This window comes from Petaurus breviceps, unplaced genomic scaffold (genome assembly GCF_028583685.1).
Source record: "Petaurus breviceps papuanus isolate PSGF00001 unplaced genomic scaffold, PetGlider_PUasm1.0 90994, whole genome shotgun sequence".
In the NCBI taxonomy this organism is placed as follows: domain Eukaryota; kingdom Metazoa; phylum Chordata; class Mammalia; order Diprotodontia; family Petauridae; genus Petaurus; species Petaurus breviceps.
This window is the reverse complement of record NW_027187393.1, coordinates 3,553,226-3,569,500: the sequence shown is the minus strand read 5'-3', so window position 1 is coordinate 3,569,500 and position 16,275 is coordinate 3,553,226. Positions and strand designations below refer to the sequence as shown.

Genomic DNA, 16,275 nt, shown 5'->3' with positions numbered 1-16,275 from the left:
CTACATTCAGGCACTTGGTTTTCCCTTACTTGGGGTATGTTATGTGCTGTGTTCCCTTAAAATAGCTGAATTAAAGTACTTTTGCCAATTTTTTGTTTTGATTCTCAGAAAAATTCAAAGGTAACAAAGGAACACCTGCATCCTAGGAAGACATTATCTATTCACAAAAGCAACTGAGTGCCCTTTATACCATGTAAACATAAATACTCCTTTAAAAGCGGCTGTCAACAACTCATCATATACAGCATGATTTTCACTAACTGCCCTGCAATTGTAGCATTTGCAATTGTGCAATTGATTTGGAGTCAGTCAGAAGACCTAGGTTCAAATCTCTTCTTTATTACCTACGGGGCACTGGACAAATAATTTTTCTGGGCCTTGGATTCTTCAACCGTAAAACAAAATGTTGGACTAGATGATAAAGCTCCTTCCAGCTCTAAACAGACATATCCTTTACAGATTATTTTAATTTGTTATGGTTCACTAGGTACCTTTTTTTTTTTTTTTTGCCTTTTGGAAGGCAATTGGGGTTAAGTAACTTGCCCAAGGTTACACGGCTAGTTTTTTTGAGTGGGTGTTGTGTCTGAGGCCGGAACCGAACTCGGGTCCTCCTGACTCAGGGGCCGGCGCTTTACTCACTGCGCCACCTAGCTGCCCCAAGGTGCCTTTTTTGAGGGAGAAGCAGTGATGGTAAATGGGAAATCAGTTTGAGTTTGGTTACTGCAATTCTGTGACAAATCAATATCCACGTTTGTTTTGGACTAGAGTTCAGTCAATTAGCATGGTTTACTCTGGTCTTTTTTTTTTGGTTCATTGTTTGGTTGAAGTACTGCTTTAAGCATTATCATCATTAGAACCTCTATTAAAGGACCCAGAGATCTTACTCAAGTTAATTTATTCTTGTTAATAGCTCTGGTTTAATAAAAAAAAAAGGCTTGGTGGTTAATGACTACTCAGTACAAAAGTTTTGGGGATCCTCTCTAAATTCAAATTATCCATGCAATCCTTGGCCCACATTATCACAGATAGTGGCAAGCATTCTGGACCTTGAGCTCTGAAAAGGAGTTAAACAAACAACACAGACAGTTGAATGTTTGCCATTCAAATATTTATTTTTTTTTACAGTGTTTTTAGTAAGATAATTTACTTCTTTAAAAAGGCTTTTAAGAAATAAAATTTCATATGATATAGCTAGCAGTTCAAACTTAACTATTGACAACATTCTTTATGAAACGCTAGCCTACTTTAAAATCAAATGAAAACAAGGAAATACAACTGCCATCGATAAAAAACAATGTGTCTTAAGTGGTAAAACTTCTTGAAATTATATCCAGCATGAGACAAAACCGTCAAGGCCATTACATAAAACATTTTTGTACTGAACAGGCAACAAGAATGACAAATGGCGGTATCAATGAAGCCCAGTGGAATAGGCATATAAGCCACTTCATGTAACTCTACAGGGATTACAGACTTCAAAGTACATATCATTCCTTTTGAAATCACAAACTGTAACCAAAATAAAGTCAAATATTCTGAGTACAAATTAGTGGTATTAGGACTTAATACTATATCCGTCCTGCTCCCTACCACCCCCACAATTTGCTCACTGATTAAAATACATTGGGATGAGCAGAACTATTCAACAACAATGTGCATTTTATACAGAGGACAAAGGCAAAGTAGACCATGATACTAAAGTAAAAGCTGGTGCTCCCCCCCAATCAAAAAAAAAAAAAAAGAAGGAAGCAATGATTCCCCAGGACCAAACTTGGACTCTAAGAAGCACTTATGTCAAACTAACCTCATTTTATTTTTCAAATAAGTTTGTTAGATTGGTAATTAGGGATCCGATACATAAGTGGGTATACATACATGTATGTATACGTATGTGTGTAGTACGTGTGTGTCTATATATGTGTATCTCAGTAAGATTTCTGACAACAGGCATCAAGATACATTTGTGGACAAAATGGAAGTGTGGGTTGTATGATTGTATTAAGGTTAGCTGGCTGGATTACTGTAAGCCAAGAATGTTGGTTAATAAGTCAATATCAACTTCAAGGGAAGGTTCCAGTAATGTGCCTCAGGATATTATCACAGAATCTGAATCACAGAAATAGGACACTGTCTCCAGCTTTACTTAGTTCACCATTTTTATTTTGACTTGGGTGAAGACAAAGGATGGTAAGCTCAGCAAATCTATGGATAGATAAATCATCCACAAATTTGGGAGGGAGATAAAATGGTAGTTAAGAAACATGACCCAAAACTATTTCTATAGGATGGAAGGATGGGCTCACAAATTAAACTTTCTGCACTTAGACTAGGCCTAACATAATTTCACATTAAAGAGAACTGTGGTTTTACATAATTGCAAGCTCAATATGAGTCAACAGTGATATGGCTGTCAAAAAAAGCTACAAACAACCTTAAGAGCATTATTAATGTTAAGTATAGGGTTCAGAACAAGGTAATTTTGCTAAACTTAAACTATTCAGACCATAGCTGAAGGACTGTTTCAGCTTCAGGTGCCACATTTTAAGAAGGACACTGACAAAATGAAGTGCATCAAGAGAAAGTCAACCAGGATATGAGGGATGTAATTAAGTAGGATGTAGTCAAGTTATATGAAGAATGGCTTAAGTAAGGGAAGGAAGTGTCGCATTTCTTCAAATACCTGGAGGGCTCCCATATGGAAGAGGAACAGGACTTAATTCTATATAGCTCCAAATGGCAGAATCAGAATCTCTGGGTGGAAGTTATGGAGAAGCAAATTTTATCTCAACATATCTAGAACAATTAGAATTGTTGAAAAATGGAATGGGCTGGCTTGTGAGGTAGTGAATCTCAGTCATTGGAAATGTTCAAATAGAGGGTAGATGGCCCATTATTAAGGACAGAATAAAGGGAATTCTTATTTAATTATGCATTGGATTTGATGACCTCTGAGGTATCTTCCAACTCTGAGATTCTATGAAATTAAGGATGAAATATGGGAAAGTTTTGGGGGAGTAGAGAAGATAACATTCTTAGAAGAGCATAAGTTTAAAGTGATTAAGTGAAGAATAAATTATATGTTCCAGCTAGTAAAAAACCCATAAATGAACATGGTCTTTAAATGTATAGCTAACACTTTGTTTCATTCATGTTTTCATAAAGCTCTAATGTTAAGATTAAAGTCTGTCCCCTCGCAAACATGCTACTAAATAACAGATAGGAAAGGGGAACATTTGACCTGTAGTGAGTTTCCTTCCTTACTTTGATCTTCAATAAGAATCACAGTTAGTCCTGAGGTCTAGAATGAGAACTCTGAAAATCTCCCTTGTACTTAAAGATGAGAAAGATGCAGATGGAGTAGTAAAAAATGAAGTTAGGAGGTTCTAGTAGATATTCTGTCTTCCCTTCAGTATAAACATTAAATACCTCAGAAACAGCCATTCCATGGAGCCATAATAAGAGTGAGAGGCTGCTACATGGTAGCTCAATTCAAAGAGCCCTGAGCCAAAATATCAATAGTTCTGGGTTATTGTCCTGGTTCTGCCAAGATTTAACCAGAGGTGTGGTCTTGTACTGAAATTGATTCATCTCAGGGCTTGAGTGCTCTTATTTATAAAATGAAGGACTAACCTCAGATGACAAAGTCCTTTCCAGCTCTTAAGTTTCTCTGACCAAGAAAAGGCCAGTTAATAGCTACTGTGTCACTATCGGACCTAGGTTCTCTCTATGCACAATGAAAGAAAATGACCACATCTATATTTAAAGCCTCTCTTTTAAAATTCCCGGAGGAAAAGTGGCAGCCATGACCTGATTAGTATATACAAAAAACATAGGGACCATAACAGAAACTAACAGGGACATATGCTGTGGCTCTACATTCCATTCTTAAAATCAAGGAAACTAACTTGTATCAACATAATGATTTTCTAAAGTCTATAATTATATTTTTGCAAAATATAATTAGCAACAACTAGGGAGCTAGTGCTTAAATTCATCACACATGATCACAAAGTATTCTGGATAGGATAAGGTAGCTAATTTTTAGACTTAAAAAGTATGGTTTAAACAAAAGATTGGACTCTTTAATATACAAGTGAAAATAACAATATTTTCTAAATTTACAAGGGGATAGGTAAGGTGGCAATAAAGGAGAAATCAAAGCCACACTTATATTAGATAATTTTTCCCCTACATATCTTAAAATAAGATAGATATTGTACTCACTTGTCTAGGATGATCAGGGGTAGTTATGCTTTTCAGCTAGAAGGAAAGAGGATCCTGCCAAGTCTATGATGCCAATATTAAGAGCATCCTAAAGTACCTCAAAAACAGAAAATGAAATGATTCATGTGCAAAACTGCAAGCACCGTTAGGATTTTTAAGCAGCAAGACCTAAACACAAATGACAGCTAACGAGCACCCCATTGGTCACAATCTTTTAAGGAGGCTTCACCTGGGGGAAGGGAGGTACTACATGTTGTAGTTGTGAATGAGTATACGCTTGCAAATCTAAGCAATCACAACTTGCCTTTTGGAAATTTGCCACCTATACCTTCCAATACAGGTACAAATAAGGGGATCCTATTTGAAAATTTGGCCTCAGGAATTTTCAATGATCCAAATGGATACACTTTATTTTTTTAAATGATAAAAACTTAGATAAATCCATTTACTTTTGGGATGTGTGATCTTAAAGATCATAAATGTTAATCACCAGGACATATATTTAGTCTTGAGTGGCTGTGACCATACTTAATGTAGTTATCACACAAGTTACCCAGATGAACATGTCACAAAAAGACAATATTAAACCTTGATTAAACCAAGGTTACACTCAGTATTCTATAGTTTTCTCCCTTAGCTGTTATTCCACTATCGCTACTCTGAAATTCATATGCCAATGATGAGGGTGAAGAAAAACTATTTAAAAATCTAATCAGTATTTCAGATTTCCCTGCCCCTTACTACATTCTAAGCTTCTTGAGGGAAGGCACATGTGTCTTATTTCAACTTTGTATCCCCTGTGCCCAGAATTGTGCCTTGAACATGGTCCACACTTGATGTTTGCTGAGCTGACCTGCTACTGTGCTCTGAGAGCTTCCCATGCTTGGGAACTGGCATGTAAAATCAAAACAGAACCACTTTTCTTTTGGACTAAAAACTGAGCCAATAAAAAAGTCCCCATTTCCAATTTCAAGACTCTTCTAAGTTATCTGGGTTATAATAATGCACTTCCCAAAGGGTTACTTCAACAAGACAAACAGCAAAGATGAAAAAGATCTGCAAAATTTGTAATCTATCCAACTTCAGTTAACTGTCAATAAAGGTCAAACTAGAACAATTCACATTGTATGAGAACCAAAAGGTCAGCCAGCCCAGGGGATGGGGACAGGAATTCTAAAACTGCAGTGAGGTATCATTCTGAAAACCATGTTGCCTCCAGTATGGGGTCTTAAGTCTTAGATCTGTCACGTAGAGCAAATTCACAGAATTCTACTGCAATGGTAATATATAAGAAGAAAGATGGTGCCAACAGTAATCATTATCCAAATCATACTGGCTTTGTCAATGAAAATGAACATCTGGAATTGCACCTGAAAATAAATGGGCAGCAGTGTAATGTATGGACAAGTTACAATGGATTCCACTCACAAATATCCTTTGGTAGATGACAGGAGAAAGTACCCTCTTAAGCTTCAGGGTGCTTCTCTTCAGACAAACTTCCAAAGCAGAAAAGTTACCAAAGTGTCATCAATTTTCTTTAAAGTGCATTAAAAAAAAGAGAAATATAGGCATGGTGGATTTGTTGCTCTTCAAACAATAAATGTTTAAGAAAGGACCATCTTAATATGCATAGTGATATCCTTTTTCCCCCTCAAACACATTAAGAACAAATAACAATTAATTTTTATAATGGGTATTTCTGCTGGAATCCTAGAGTCGCCAAAGCTGAATTTGTCTGGTTTGTAATCTTCAATACGGAATAAATTATTTCAGAGATTCGTGTAAGTTTGCTTTCTTGTCCACCAAAGGCTCCAGTTTCCAGTGATAAGACCAAACATATGACATAACTGGTGTAGACAAAACCTCATTTTTATATAGTATTTATAACAGACTTTTTCTTATTAAAATACTTCCTCAAAACATTCTGAATGTTCAGTCCAAAGAGCTTCCAAAATGACTAAAAACAAGATATTAGTCTGTAAAAATAAGCTCTTGAGGGGGAAAAATTATGAGCAACATAGTTGAAATGCAATTGTTTTAACTGACTCCATTTCTGCAATGCCATTTAGATATACTCAGTGTCTTAATGAATTTTGATCAATATATATGTATGTATATGTATACATATATAAAAACACATTAATAATATTCAAAGTATCTCTTTCAGGTGAGCAGTTTAATTACAAGTTACAAATCTTTTATCAGCTTGTTTATTGACTGTAGGTCAGCATGCCCCCTCAAATCCCCAAATCATCCTTCAATGATATTTTGCTAGTTAAAAAAAAATAGAGTACCCCCAGGATAGACTCCTTTATATACCCTTCAGAAAGCTTTTTTTAAAAGCCAGAAGTTTCTTAAACATATGCTAAGCATCTTTCATTTAAAACAGATAAAATATGAATTGGGGAATCATAATAAATGTTTTTCTCAATTAACTTGAAATTAATGATCAATTTGACTTTTCACATAAAAGGCATTTTATTACATTACTTTAAAATCTGCAACACCATACATGATCATGTTTGAGCCTGGAGACAACCCTGTGAGACATGCACTATGTGGATTATTTTCTTCTTTTTAACAGGTGAAGAAACTGAGGTTCAAGGATATTATGTGACTTGCTCACAGTCAAGTGTACACCTATTAAGCATCAGGAATTCCCCAAATCCAGTCAATCTGCCCATTCTGAAAAAATTTTGCAAAAATCTACTCTATCAGTGATGAAGATAATGAGTTTAAGAATCCATGTGCCACCATACTATTGTGAATAACAGTAACAATATTTATTGGGAGACACAGAGCTTCTTAAAGTACTGTAAACTAAGATATCTGGAATACTAATAGACCTGGGGTAAATTAAATGGACAGGCTTTTAAAATTCAGATATGACTTTGCGTGTAACAAAACATCCTTTGGCATACTGAAAAGTCAAATTTACATATCAACACAGGACACAGCAATTTAAGAAGAACAAATGTCCTTGTAAATATTTTTGTTTGGGTAGTGGTCAACATCAACATATATATATATATATATATATATATATATATGTGTATATAGATATATGTATACATGTGTATACATATATATTACAATAATTCATCCTCAGCCTTGAATGCCATTAATTCATGGAAAGCAACTGCCTTTTTTTTATTACTAAATATATACTTTTAAAATGCCTGTTCTCCTGAAAGAAAAAAAGCTATAGGATGAAGCTTACTATTATAGAGAGCAAAGTAGGCAATAATAGATGATTAAACCTCATAGGACTATTTATTTCTTCTACTGTAGACACCACATTACTCAGGAGGAATAAGAAATGGCTTGAAAAAATACACTGTCTGGAGCATCACTGGACTTTTACACACCGTTATTTCTGAATGCAAGACAGGCCAAAAAGCAAAGCTAAATAAATAAAGCAAGCTTCTGATGGCACATGTGTGTAAGTCCAGAAGTTTGCTAAAGACACATGGTCATTGCTGATATCACAATTCTCTTTTTTCCCCCCACCTACTATAATTGCTCACCTGAAATATTCTATGATTGGCTTTTGATTTATTTTTTTATCAGACACTTGTGTTGCTTTCATTTTTATAACATCAAGCAGGCAATCAAATTACAGCTGAGTAAGAACACAGGCATTGCACTGACTAGGACATGCAGAACATGGAGTTTCCCTGCTTGGTTCCATGAACTTACAAGCATGGAATCAAGAGTTCTTTTTCAATTGCAAGTTTGCAATTTTTAACTTATCATCGACAACCTTCAATGGGTCCTGTCAAGGCATCCAGGCTGCTGTCTGTATCTGAAGCCAATGTCTGCTCTGTTGACATGGATGAAATGTCATTGATAGATGAGGACTGAGAAGGAGTGGTGTTGCTATTTACTGCTGCATCTGTGCTAAGTAAACCAAATATAATAAAATCTGAGGCAAGACATTGCTACAAAAATAAGCAAAACAGTGAGGGTTATGGGCAAAAGATGTTTCTTTTCCTTTCCCTTTATGATAATTCCCCAATCCCATAGGCAGAAAAATAATCTTAAAAAGGAGTTACTCAGTGGGATGCAGTTAGTCAAGATTAACTCTCAAATCTTTTCCCAAGTTCTCCCTATTCTTAGGCTCTTCAATCCCCCAGATTCAATGTCTTTTCAAAGACATTTTCATTTTCTTTTCCAATAGTCTGGCTTTATCAACCACATTGACATATGTAAGGCTAGGGCCTGGACCTACAATTTCTTTTTTTTTTTTTGGAGGGCAACTGGGGTTAAGTGACTTGCCCAAAGTCACATGGCTAGTAAGTGTGTCAAGAGTCTAAGGTTGAATTTGAACTCAGGTCCTCCTGACTCCAGGGCCGATGCTCTATCCACTGTGCCACCTAGTTGTTCTTTATATATGTAAAAGTAATGTATTGAGCCTCTGTACTTTGAAGAGGTGCTCATAGGTCCCAGGCTACTACTAGTGAAATGAAATGATTATTAGCAATTAATTGGAAAATTTGGGGAAAAGTGTTTAGAGAAAACCCAATTTGTCCTTGGAACAAACTGCTTTAATTCTCTGCTTGATTTGATTGTGTAGCTATGGTTATAGAGGATTATGTCTAACTTAGAAGGTAACTTTATACTCATCAGAATGAGTAAAGTGTTAAGATGAGGCAAATTCTTTTTTAAAAACAACTGTGTAAACCATAATGATTAGTACAGAACACATGGTTAGTATTTAAGTTGGCTAAAGCCAAGATGACTAGAAGTAAAATGATTAAACTAATCACTAACCTGAAGGCTGATCTTTAACCACACCATTCTTGCTTCTTTCTTCCCAGTCCATTACTTCTTTGTATATTAGTTCTTCAAATAGAAATTTAAGTTAAAATGCTTCATTAGTTTCCTTACATTTCTATAAACTGTTTCAAAATTAACTTTCACTATGATAAAAGGCCTATTTTTGATATTCCTGAATTGAATACTATGCTAGTCTATGGTTATATATATCAAATATCCTCCGTTTCAGTGCTGTAATTGTAGGCAAATCTGAGCCCAGGAGACTTCTGTCAGATTTACCTGTCAAGAATTAGAGATGGAGTACAGACTTTTATATGTCATGTTTAAAAAAATGGGGAATACCAGAACAACAATATATCTAAAACATAATAAAAAATTTAGAGTTCAGAATAGTTAACAAAATAGTAATAATGAGAAACAGTATGACATAGGTCGGACATAAAGAGCAGGCTTTGGAATCAGTAAGACTTGGGTTCAATGCCTGTCTTTGATACATCTTGGCTGAGTGACCCTGGGCAAGACACTTAATCTCTCAGTGCCCCAGAGCTGCAAAGAAGATACACATCTATTTCCTCAGAGGAGTTTGCTATACCAATAAAATTATAGGTCAAGGCTTAAAATAAAATATGGCATAATAATATTAAAGGTATCTTTATCCACCAATGAATTTTTCAAAATGCTTTTATTGACAACTAAATTAATGTGATCAAACAGACTTGAAAATTACAGGAATAATACAAAATGAAGTATACAATGGCTAAACTAAATTATGATTAGGTAGCTATAAAATATAATGGATGGCATTTTATTTTTAATTTGCTATTCTATCATGAGAAATTTTTATGTATTTGTATACCATGCTAAGGTTTCTATCTATCATTCACACAGTGTGCCTTCTATGCTAGAAGTCAGGAGACATCAGTTTTAATCCAAGGCTTTGTCCTGACCTTCTGATGAGGAACACAGGATTTAGTGCTGAGAGAAATCTTAAAAATCATGTGGCCCAAGCCCCTCTTTTTAAAAAGATTAGGTATCTAAGGGTCAGAGTAATTAAGTGACTTGCTCACAGATGCACAACTAATTAAATAGCAGGGGTGAATCCAAACTTAGGTTTTCTGTCTCCGATTCAGTATGTTCTTTCTGCCAAGCTATTTTTACTGCTCATTTTCAGTAAGTCTTTTGCTTCCTCTGGGTCTTAGTTCTCTTGAAAGCACTGGATTAAATTATCTTTAAGATTTTTTACCATGCTTTGAGAGATGCCAGGTTTAGCAACAAAGAGAAAAGATGTTCTAGGTATTACTACCATGTAATCATATGCTTCAATCACCAACAAATAAATACTTGAAATCTCTATCAAATCACTTTAAAGTGTTAAAACAATAGCATTTTAGCAAAAACAAATTATCTTTAAAAATTTCTTCTTTCCTAAAAATAAGTTATAACAAAATGATTTAAAAAAATTTCTGCATCTGGCTTAGCAAGAACTGAAAACAAAATAATAAAAACTCATTTCAAGAAACTTACTGATTAGCGTAAGAATTTGGGGATAAAACTATGTAATTCTAAACAGTCCCACAGTTTTAGAAAATAAAGATTAAACTGACTCTTAGTTAATTATGCTATACAAAATGTATTTGTGCCAAGAAATATTGATAAAAATGTCTATAGCTAATGACCAAAATAACTTGTGTCGTTACCTTTCCATTCTTCAATAGCATGTTCTCGTTCTTCTAACTGAGCATCATAAATTTGAGGTGGTGGCTAAAAGTTAAATTTGAAAAAATAAAAAGTCCTGTTGTACAAAAAAATCTACTATATATAAGGAATTCCTAAGATACTTCATCAATATCTATAAGCATCTATTAAACATGTACCACATGAAAAAAAATGAAAATAGAAAGAACAAAAAAAACCTCAGTCCCTGTCCTTAAGGAGTTTACAGTCTACTGAGAAGATGCAACTTATCCACAGCTAAATACAGATCACTAGAGAAGGGAAATAAGACTAACAGTGAGTGGGATCGTGAGGAGGTGGTACCTAAGGAGAACCCAAGAAAAGTTAATGACTCTCAGAGGTAGAGGCAAGGAAGGAATGCATTCCAGGTATGAGGAAAACTGTAGAGGTGGGAGATAGAATACTGTCTGGAAAACAGCAAGTAAGTCAGTTTGGTAGGGACACAGTGCATGAAGGGGAGTAATATGAAATAAGTCTAGAAAGGAAGGCTAGGGGCCAGATTGTGAAAAGCTTTAAATAACAGTGCTAAGGAAGGAATTTTTATTTTATTTTAGTGGCATTAAGGAGTCACTGGAGCTTCTTGAATAAGGAACTGACATGGTCAGAGATGTACTTTAGAAAGATTTTTTCGCAGTTTGTGGAGAATGGTTTGGAGTGGGGAGAGACTAGAAGCAATGAGTTCAATTAGGAGACTACAGTAATAATCCAGGTGAGAAAAAATGAGATTCTGAACTAGGGGGGTAGTCATGTTAGATAAAGGAATGGATGCAAAAAGATGTTAAGCTGTTATATTGACAAGGCTTGCAACTGATTAGATTTAGGGAATGATGGAGAATGAAAAGTTGAAGATGGATGAGAGGTTACAAAATTGGGTTTATAACCCTGTGAAGAATGGTGGTGTCCTAGATTGAAATAGGGAAGTAGGTATAGGCAGTATAAAGCCCTTGTGAGTCTACCTGACAAGACAAACCTCAAAACTATATAAACACAATTAGAAAACACTTTTCACACCAATAAAATAAAATCTCAACAACTGGAAAAATATTAATTGCTAATGGGTAGGCCAAGCCACTATAAAAAATGACAATTCTACCTAAATTAATGTACTTATTCAGTGCCATACCAATCAAACTATCCATAACTTAGTACAGAGCTATAAAAAATAATAATGAAAGGTAGATCTGGAAAAACAAAAGGTTAAGAATATCAAGGGAATTAATGGGAAAAAAACATCAAGGAAGGTGGCCTCCCCATACCAGATCTCAAACTGTATGATAAAGTGGTTTATCATTTTTTGGTTTTGGTTTACCAAAACAAACTGCTACTGGCTAAGAAATATAGTGCACCAATGGAATAGATAGGGTATGCAATACACAGTAGGTAATGACCACAGCAATACAGTGTCTAATAAACCCAAAGATCCCAGCCTTGGGGACAAAAACTCACTATTTGAAAAAAATGCTCGGAAAACTGGAAAGCAGTTTGGCAGAAAATAGGTATAGGACAAAATTTCACACCATATACCAAAAGAACATCAAAATAAGTACATAATTAAGACATAAAGGGTAATACCTCAAGCAAATAAGGGAAGTATGAAATAATTTACCTATCAGATACATGGATAAAGGAAGAATTTTATCTCAAACAGGGGTCAGAGAGCATTATGGGATATAAAATTAATAATTTTACTTACATTAAATTAAAAAGGTTTTTCACAAACAAAACCTATGCAGCCAAAATTAGAAAGGAAGCAGAAAAATGTGAACAATTTTTCTTACAGCAAGTTTTTCTGATAAAGGGCTTGTTTCTCAACTACATAGTGAACTGAGTAAAATTTCTAAAAACACAAGTCATTCCCTAATTGATAAATGGTCCAAGGGTATGAAAGGTCAGTTTTCAGAAGAAGATATCAAAGCTATCTATAATCATATGAAAAATGCTCTAAATCACTATTGAATAGAGCAATGCAAATTATTACAATTCTGAGGTACTACCTCACATCCATTAGATTGGAGAATATGACAGAAAAGGAAAAGACAAATGCTGGAGGGGATGTGGAAAAATTGGGACACCAATGCACTCTTGGTGGAGTTGTGTACTGAACCAACCATTCTGGAGAGCAATTTGGAACTATGCCCAAAGAGCTATAAAAATGTGCATAGCCCTTGACCTAGCAATAGCACTACTAGGTCTATATCCCAAAGAGACTTAAGAAGAAAATGGAAAAGGACCTATATGTACAAAAATATTTATAACAACTCTTTTTGTGGTGGCAAAGAGCTGGAAATTGAGGAGATGCCCATCAATTAAGAAATGGCTAAAAAAAGCTGTGGTATATGATTGTGATGGAATACTATTGTGCTATAAGAAATGATGAATGAGCAGAATGCTTTCAGAAAATTCTGGAAAGACTTACATGAACTGATGGTGAGTGAAGTTTGGAGAACACTGTACATAGTAACAGCAATACTATGCAATGACAAATTCTGAATTACTTAACTCTTCTCAGCAATACACTGATCTAAGACAATTCTGAAGGATTTACTATGAAAAATGCTATCTACCTCCGTAGAAAGAACAGATGAAGTCTAAACAGAGATCAAAGCACACTGTTTTTTTACTTCATTTTTTCTGGTCTGTTTTTTCTTTTACAATTATGACTAATATGGAAATAAATTTTGCATCACTGAAAAACTATGATCTATCTATATCAAATTCCTTACTGTTTTAGGGAGAGGGGAAGGAGAGAATTTGGAACCCAAATTTTAAAAATGAATGTTAAAAGTGGTTTTATAATACAGAATAGGCTTTACAATATAAAATCAATATAGAAAAAAATGAAATTGGAAAGTATGGAGGAAAAGATGGGTTTACGAATTAGATGAGTTCTAATTTGACCATGTTAAACTTGAGGTCTGTATTGAATACTTAGGTGGAAGTGTCTAATAAGCAGCTGGTGAAGCAGGACTGACGAGTCTAGAAGAGAAGCTGGAGAAGAATATATAGATTTGGCAGTTAGCAGGATAAAGATAATTGAAGCTACAGGAAATGATGAGATCATTAAGAGAGGGCTGAAAGAGGAGGATGCCCAGAATAGAGTTTTAGGGGACAACTATGGTAAAGGGATAAGACCTAGTCATGACCCAGCAAAGAAGAAAAAGAAATGGCCAAATAAGTATAAGGAGAACCATGGCAGAGCTGTGTCACAAAAACCAAAGAAGAAGACAGTATCCAGGATGAAGGGAGAGTCAAGTGTCAAAGAATGCAGAGAACTCAAGGTTTCTTTGGGGATGATGCATTTCCAGTACTGATCTAGGATGGCAAACACATACCTCCCAAACTTATCATAAGCAATGGGCAGGGCAGAGGGAGAAGGTAAAGGCAGAGAATTAGAGCTAGGAATGGGCAACTAATAAAACTCTCTACATTCCTGTATTTGCATAACAGAAAGCTACTATCAGTACCTCTACATCTGCATAAGAGAAAGCAGCTCTCTAGGGCACTCACCAGTCAGTTCTAAGTTGAGTAAAAAGGGAACACAGGTCCTTTTAGGAAGTGAGGTCTAGACTTAGTCACTCCTGATTACTATATGTATGTCTAAGTTGTGTATAAACCAGGGACTGCCTATACTTATTTAACCATCTCATATGTAATATATATGTGATATATGTGTATATAATACACACACATATGTGTGTGTATATATATATATATTATGCACATATACACATACTTATAGTTTATGGTACAGAGGGAGAGAAAGAAGAGAAGAAAAGGAAGAGGGGAGAGAAAGGAGAGGAGAAAAAACAGAAGGGAGAAGGTAGACACAGGAGAACAGAGAGAGATCCACAAATATCAGTGTTAAACTTCCTTAACTTCCAGGATATGCCTTGCTTCTATCTAAAAAATCAGATATTAAAAAGATCCATACTTTAAAAATCAATACTTACTGCCTCTGCTTCAGCAGGGTCATACCAAACAGTAATATATGGATGCCGTAAGGCTTCATCAACAGAAATTCGCTTGTCAGGATCTATGACGAGCATTTTTGATAACAAATCTCTAGCTTGACTTGCTAGGAAGAAAAATAAAGTATATGAAGAATCAGATTTTTAAAACTAAGTTTTAATTTAAAAATTAAAAACACATGATAAAAAAGTTAAATATGACATCACAGAAGCAAAAGATCAAAAGCTCAGATTATGAAAAAGAATTTTCTCCTCAATGACTTTGAAAAAATTTGAAATTTCCACAGTCCTGAAACTATTTCTTAAGGAAAGAAAAACCCATTAAATCCTATTTGCTTTTTTTTTTTTTTTTTTAAGCAATTGGGGTTAAGTAACTTGCTCAAGGTTACACGGCCAATTATTTCTGGGTGTAGTGCTAAGTATCTGAGCCCGGATTTGATCCCTAGGTCATCCTGACACTGGGGCTGGTGCTCTTACTCGCTGAGCCACCTGGCTGCCCCCCTATTTGCTTTTTATGAGAAATAAGAAAGAATATGCTCATGGGATGGAACTGTGTGTAGGCTACATGTCTATGCTAATATCTAGAAAGGACAGGACTCTCTGACAAAGAATGAAAGAAAAAGGCCAAACAGCTGGAACTGTCCTGAGGTTTGACAGTTCTCATTCTTCCTTCTGGGGAATAAAGCACTAAAGCTTGGCGTCATTCCCTTAGGTATTCCTTCTTCCATGGCTACACATAAACTTTAAAAATAATTACATTAAAACCTTGGTTAACCAGAAAGGATAGGAATTTGGGATTCTGCCTAAAGTAACTTTCTGATTAACTGGGAGCTGACTACTGAAGCATGATGAAAAGTCATTAGCAATCAACATCTATATATTCATAAGACGGATTGTTTTCCTACAAAGTTTATCTTCCAAGTTAAAAAAGGCCCAATTTCCAGAGAAGGATGTAGTGCTTTATCTCATTCTCTTAAATAGACTGTATCAATCAATCAAAAAGAATTTATTAAGTGTCTATTATGTGCCAGGTGCTGGAGATGTATAAGCCTGGCCTCTCAACTCCACACAAAGGCATTTTGTAAAAGGTACGTTAGGGAAGAAATTCTAGTAATTAAAAAAAATCTATAGGATTATAATAAAAAAACAAAACAAAATTGATACATAAATTAAGAGTGATGGGCTTCTGCATAAAGTAAGGTTTACTCATAACTACAGGCAAATGGAGGGTTGTGTTCCTCTGATCATCACAGGATATAATTTGCTTTGGGTTCAGGGGTATCAGTTTTTTTTTTAAGTTCTCTCAAGGTCAGATTCTGAAGAGGCAAATGATTAGGATGACTGGGATAATGCGGTATGGGAAACTATATTTAAAAAACACTTTATTTGGAAGCTCTGACAAAGTGTGAAATTCCCATCTTTAGAACTCCACTTTCGGGAATTAACATATGTACAATCTTTCAAATTAATCTATGAAGCTTTTTAATTTTGCTTGAAGACTTCAAAAAGGTAGACTTTGAGAGCAGAATCTCAGGTTTTAGGTATCCATTTTGACACTGACTCTCCTCAT

General features: G+C 35.1%; 1 protein-coding gene across 4 annotated transcripts in view; it reads right to left on the bottom strand.

The window, feature by feature from the left end:
* Positions 1 to 1,091: 1,091 nt before the first annotated feature.
* The window catches only part of MAPK9 (mitogen-activated protein kinase 9), a 56,944-nt gene continuing 41,760 nt past the window's right edge, over positions 1,092 to 16,275 (bottom strand). For 3 of the 4 annotated variants that reach the window (XM_069077527.1, XM_069077525.1, XM_069077526.1), the window contains exons 9-12: positions 14,688 to 14,812; positions 10,701 to 10,764; positions 8,998 to 9,069; positions 1,092 to 8,119 (exon numbers count right to left, since the gene is read on the bottom strand). In XM_069077527.1, the coding sequence (XP_068933628.1) occupies positions 7,977 to 8,119; positions 8,998 to 9,069; positions 10,701 to 10,764; positions 14,688 to 14,812 (404 nt within the window). In that variant the 3' untranslated portion in view covers positions 1,092 to 7,976. Of the gene's footprint in view, positions 8,125 to 8,997; positions 9,070 to 10,700; positions 10,765 to 14,687; positions 14,813 to 16,275 lie in introns of all 4 variants that reach the window. The other variant, XM_069077528.1, reaches the window with a different exon arrangement.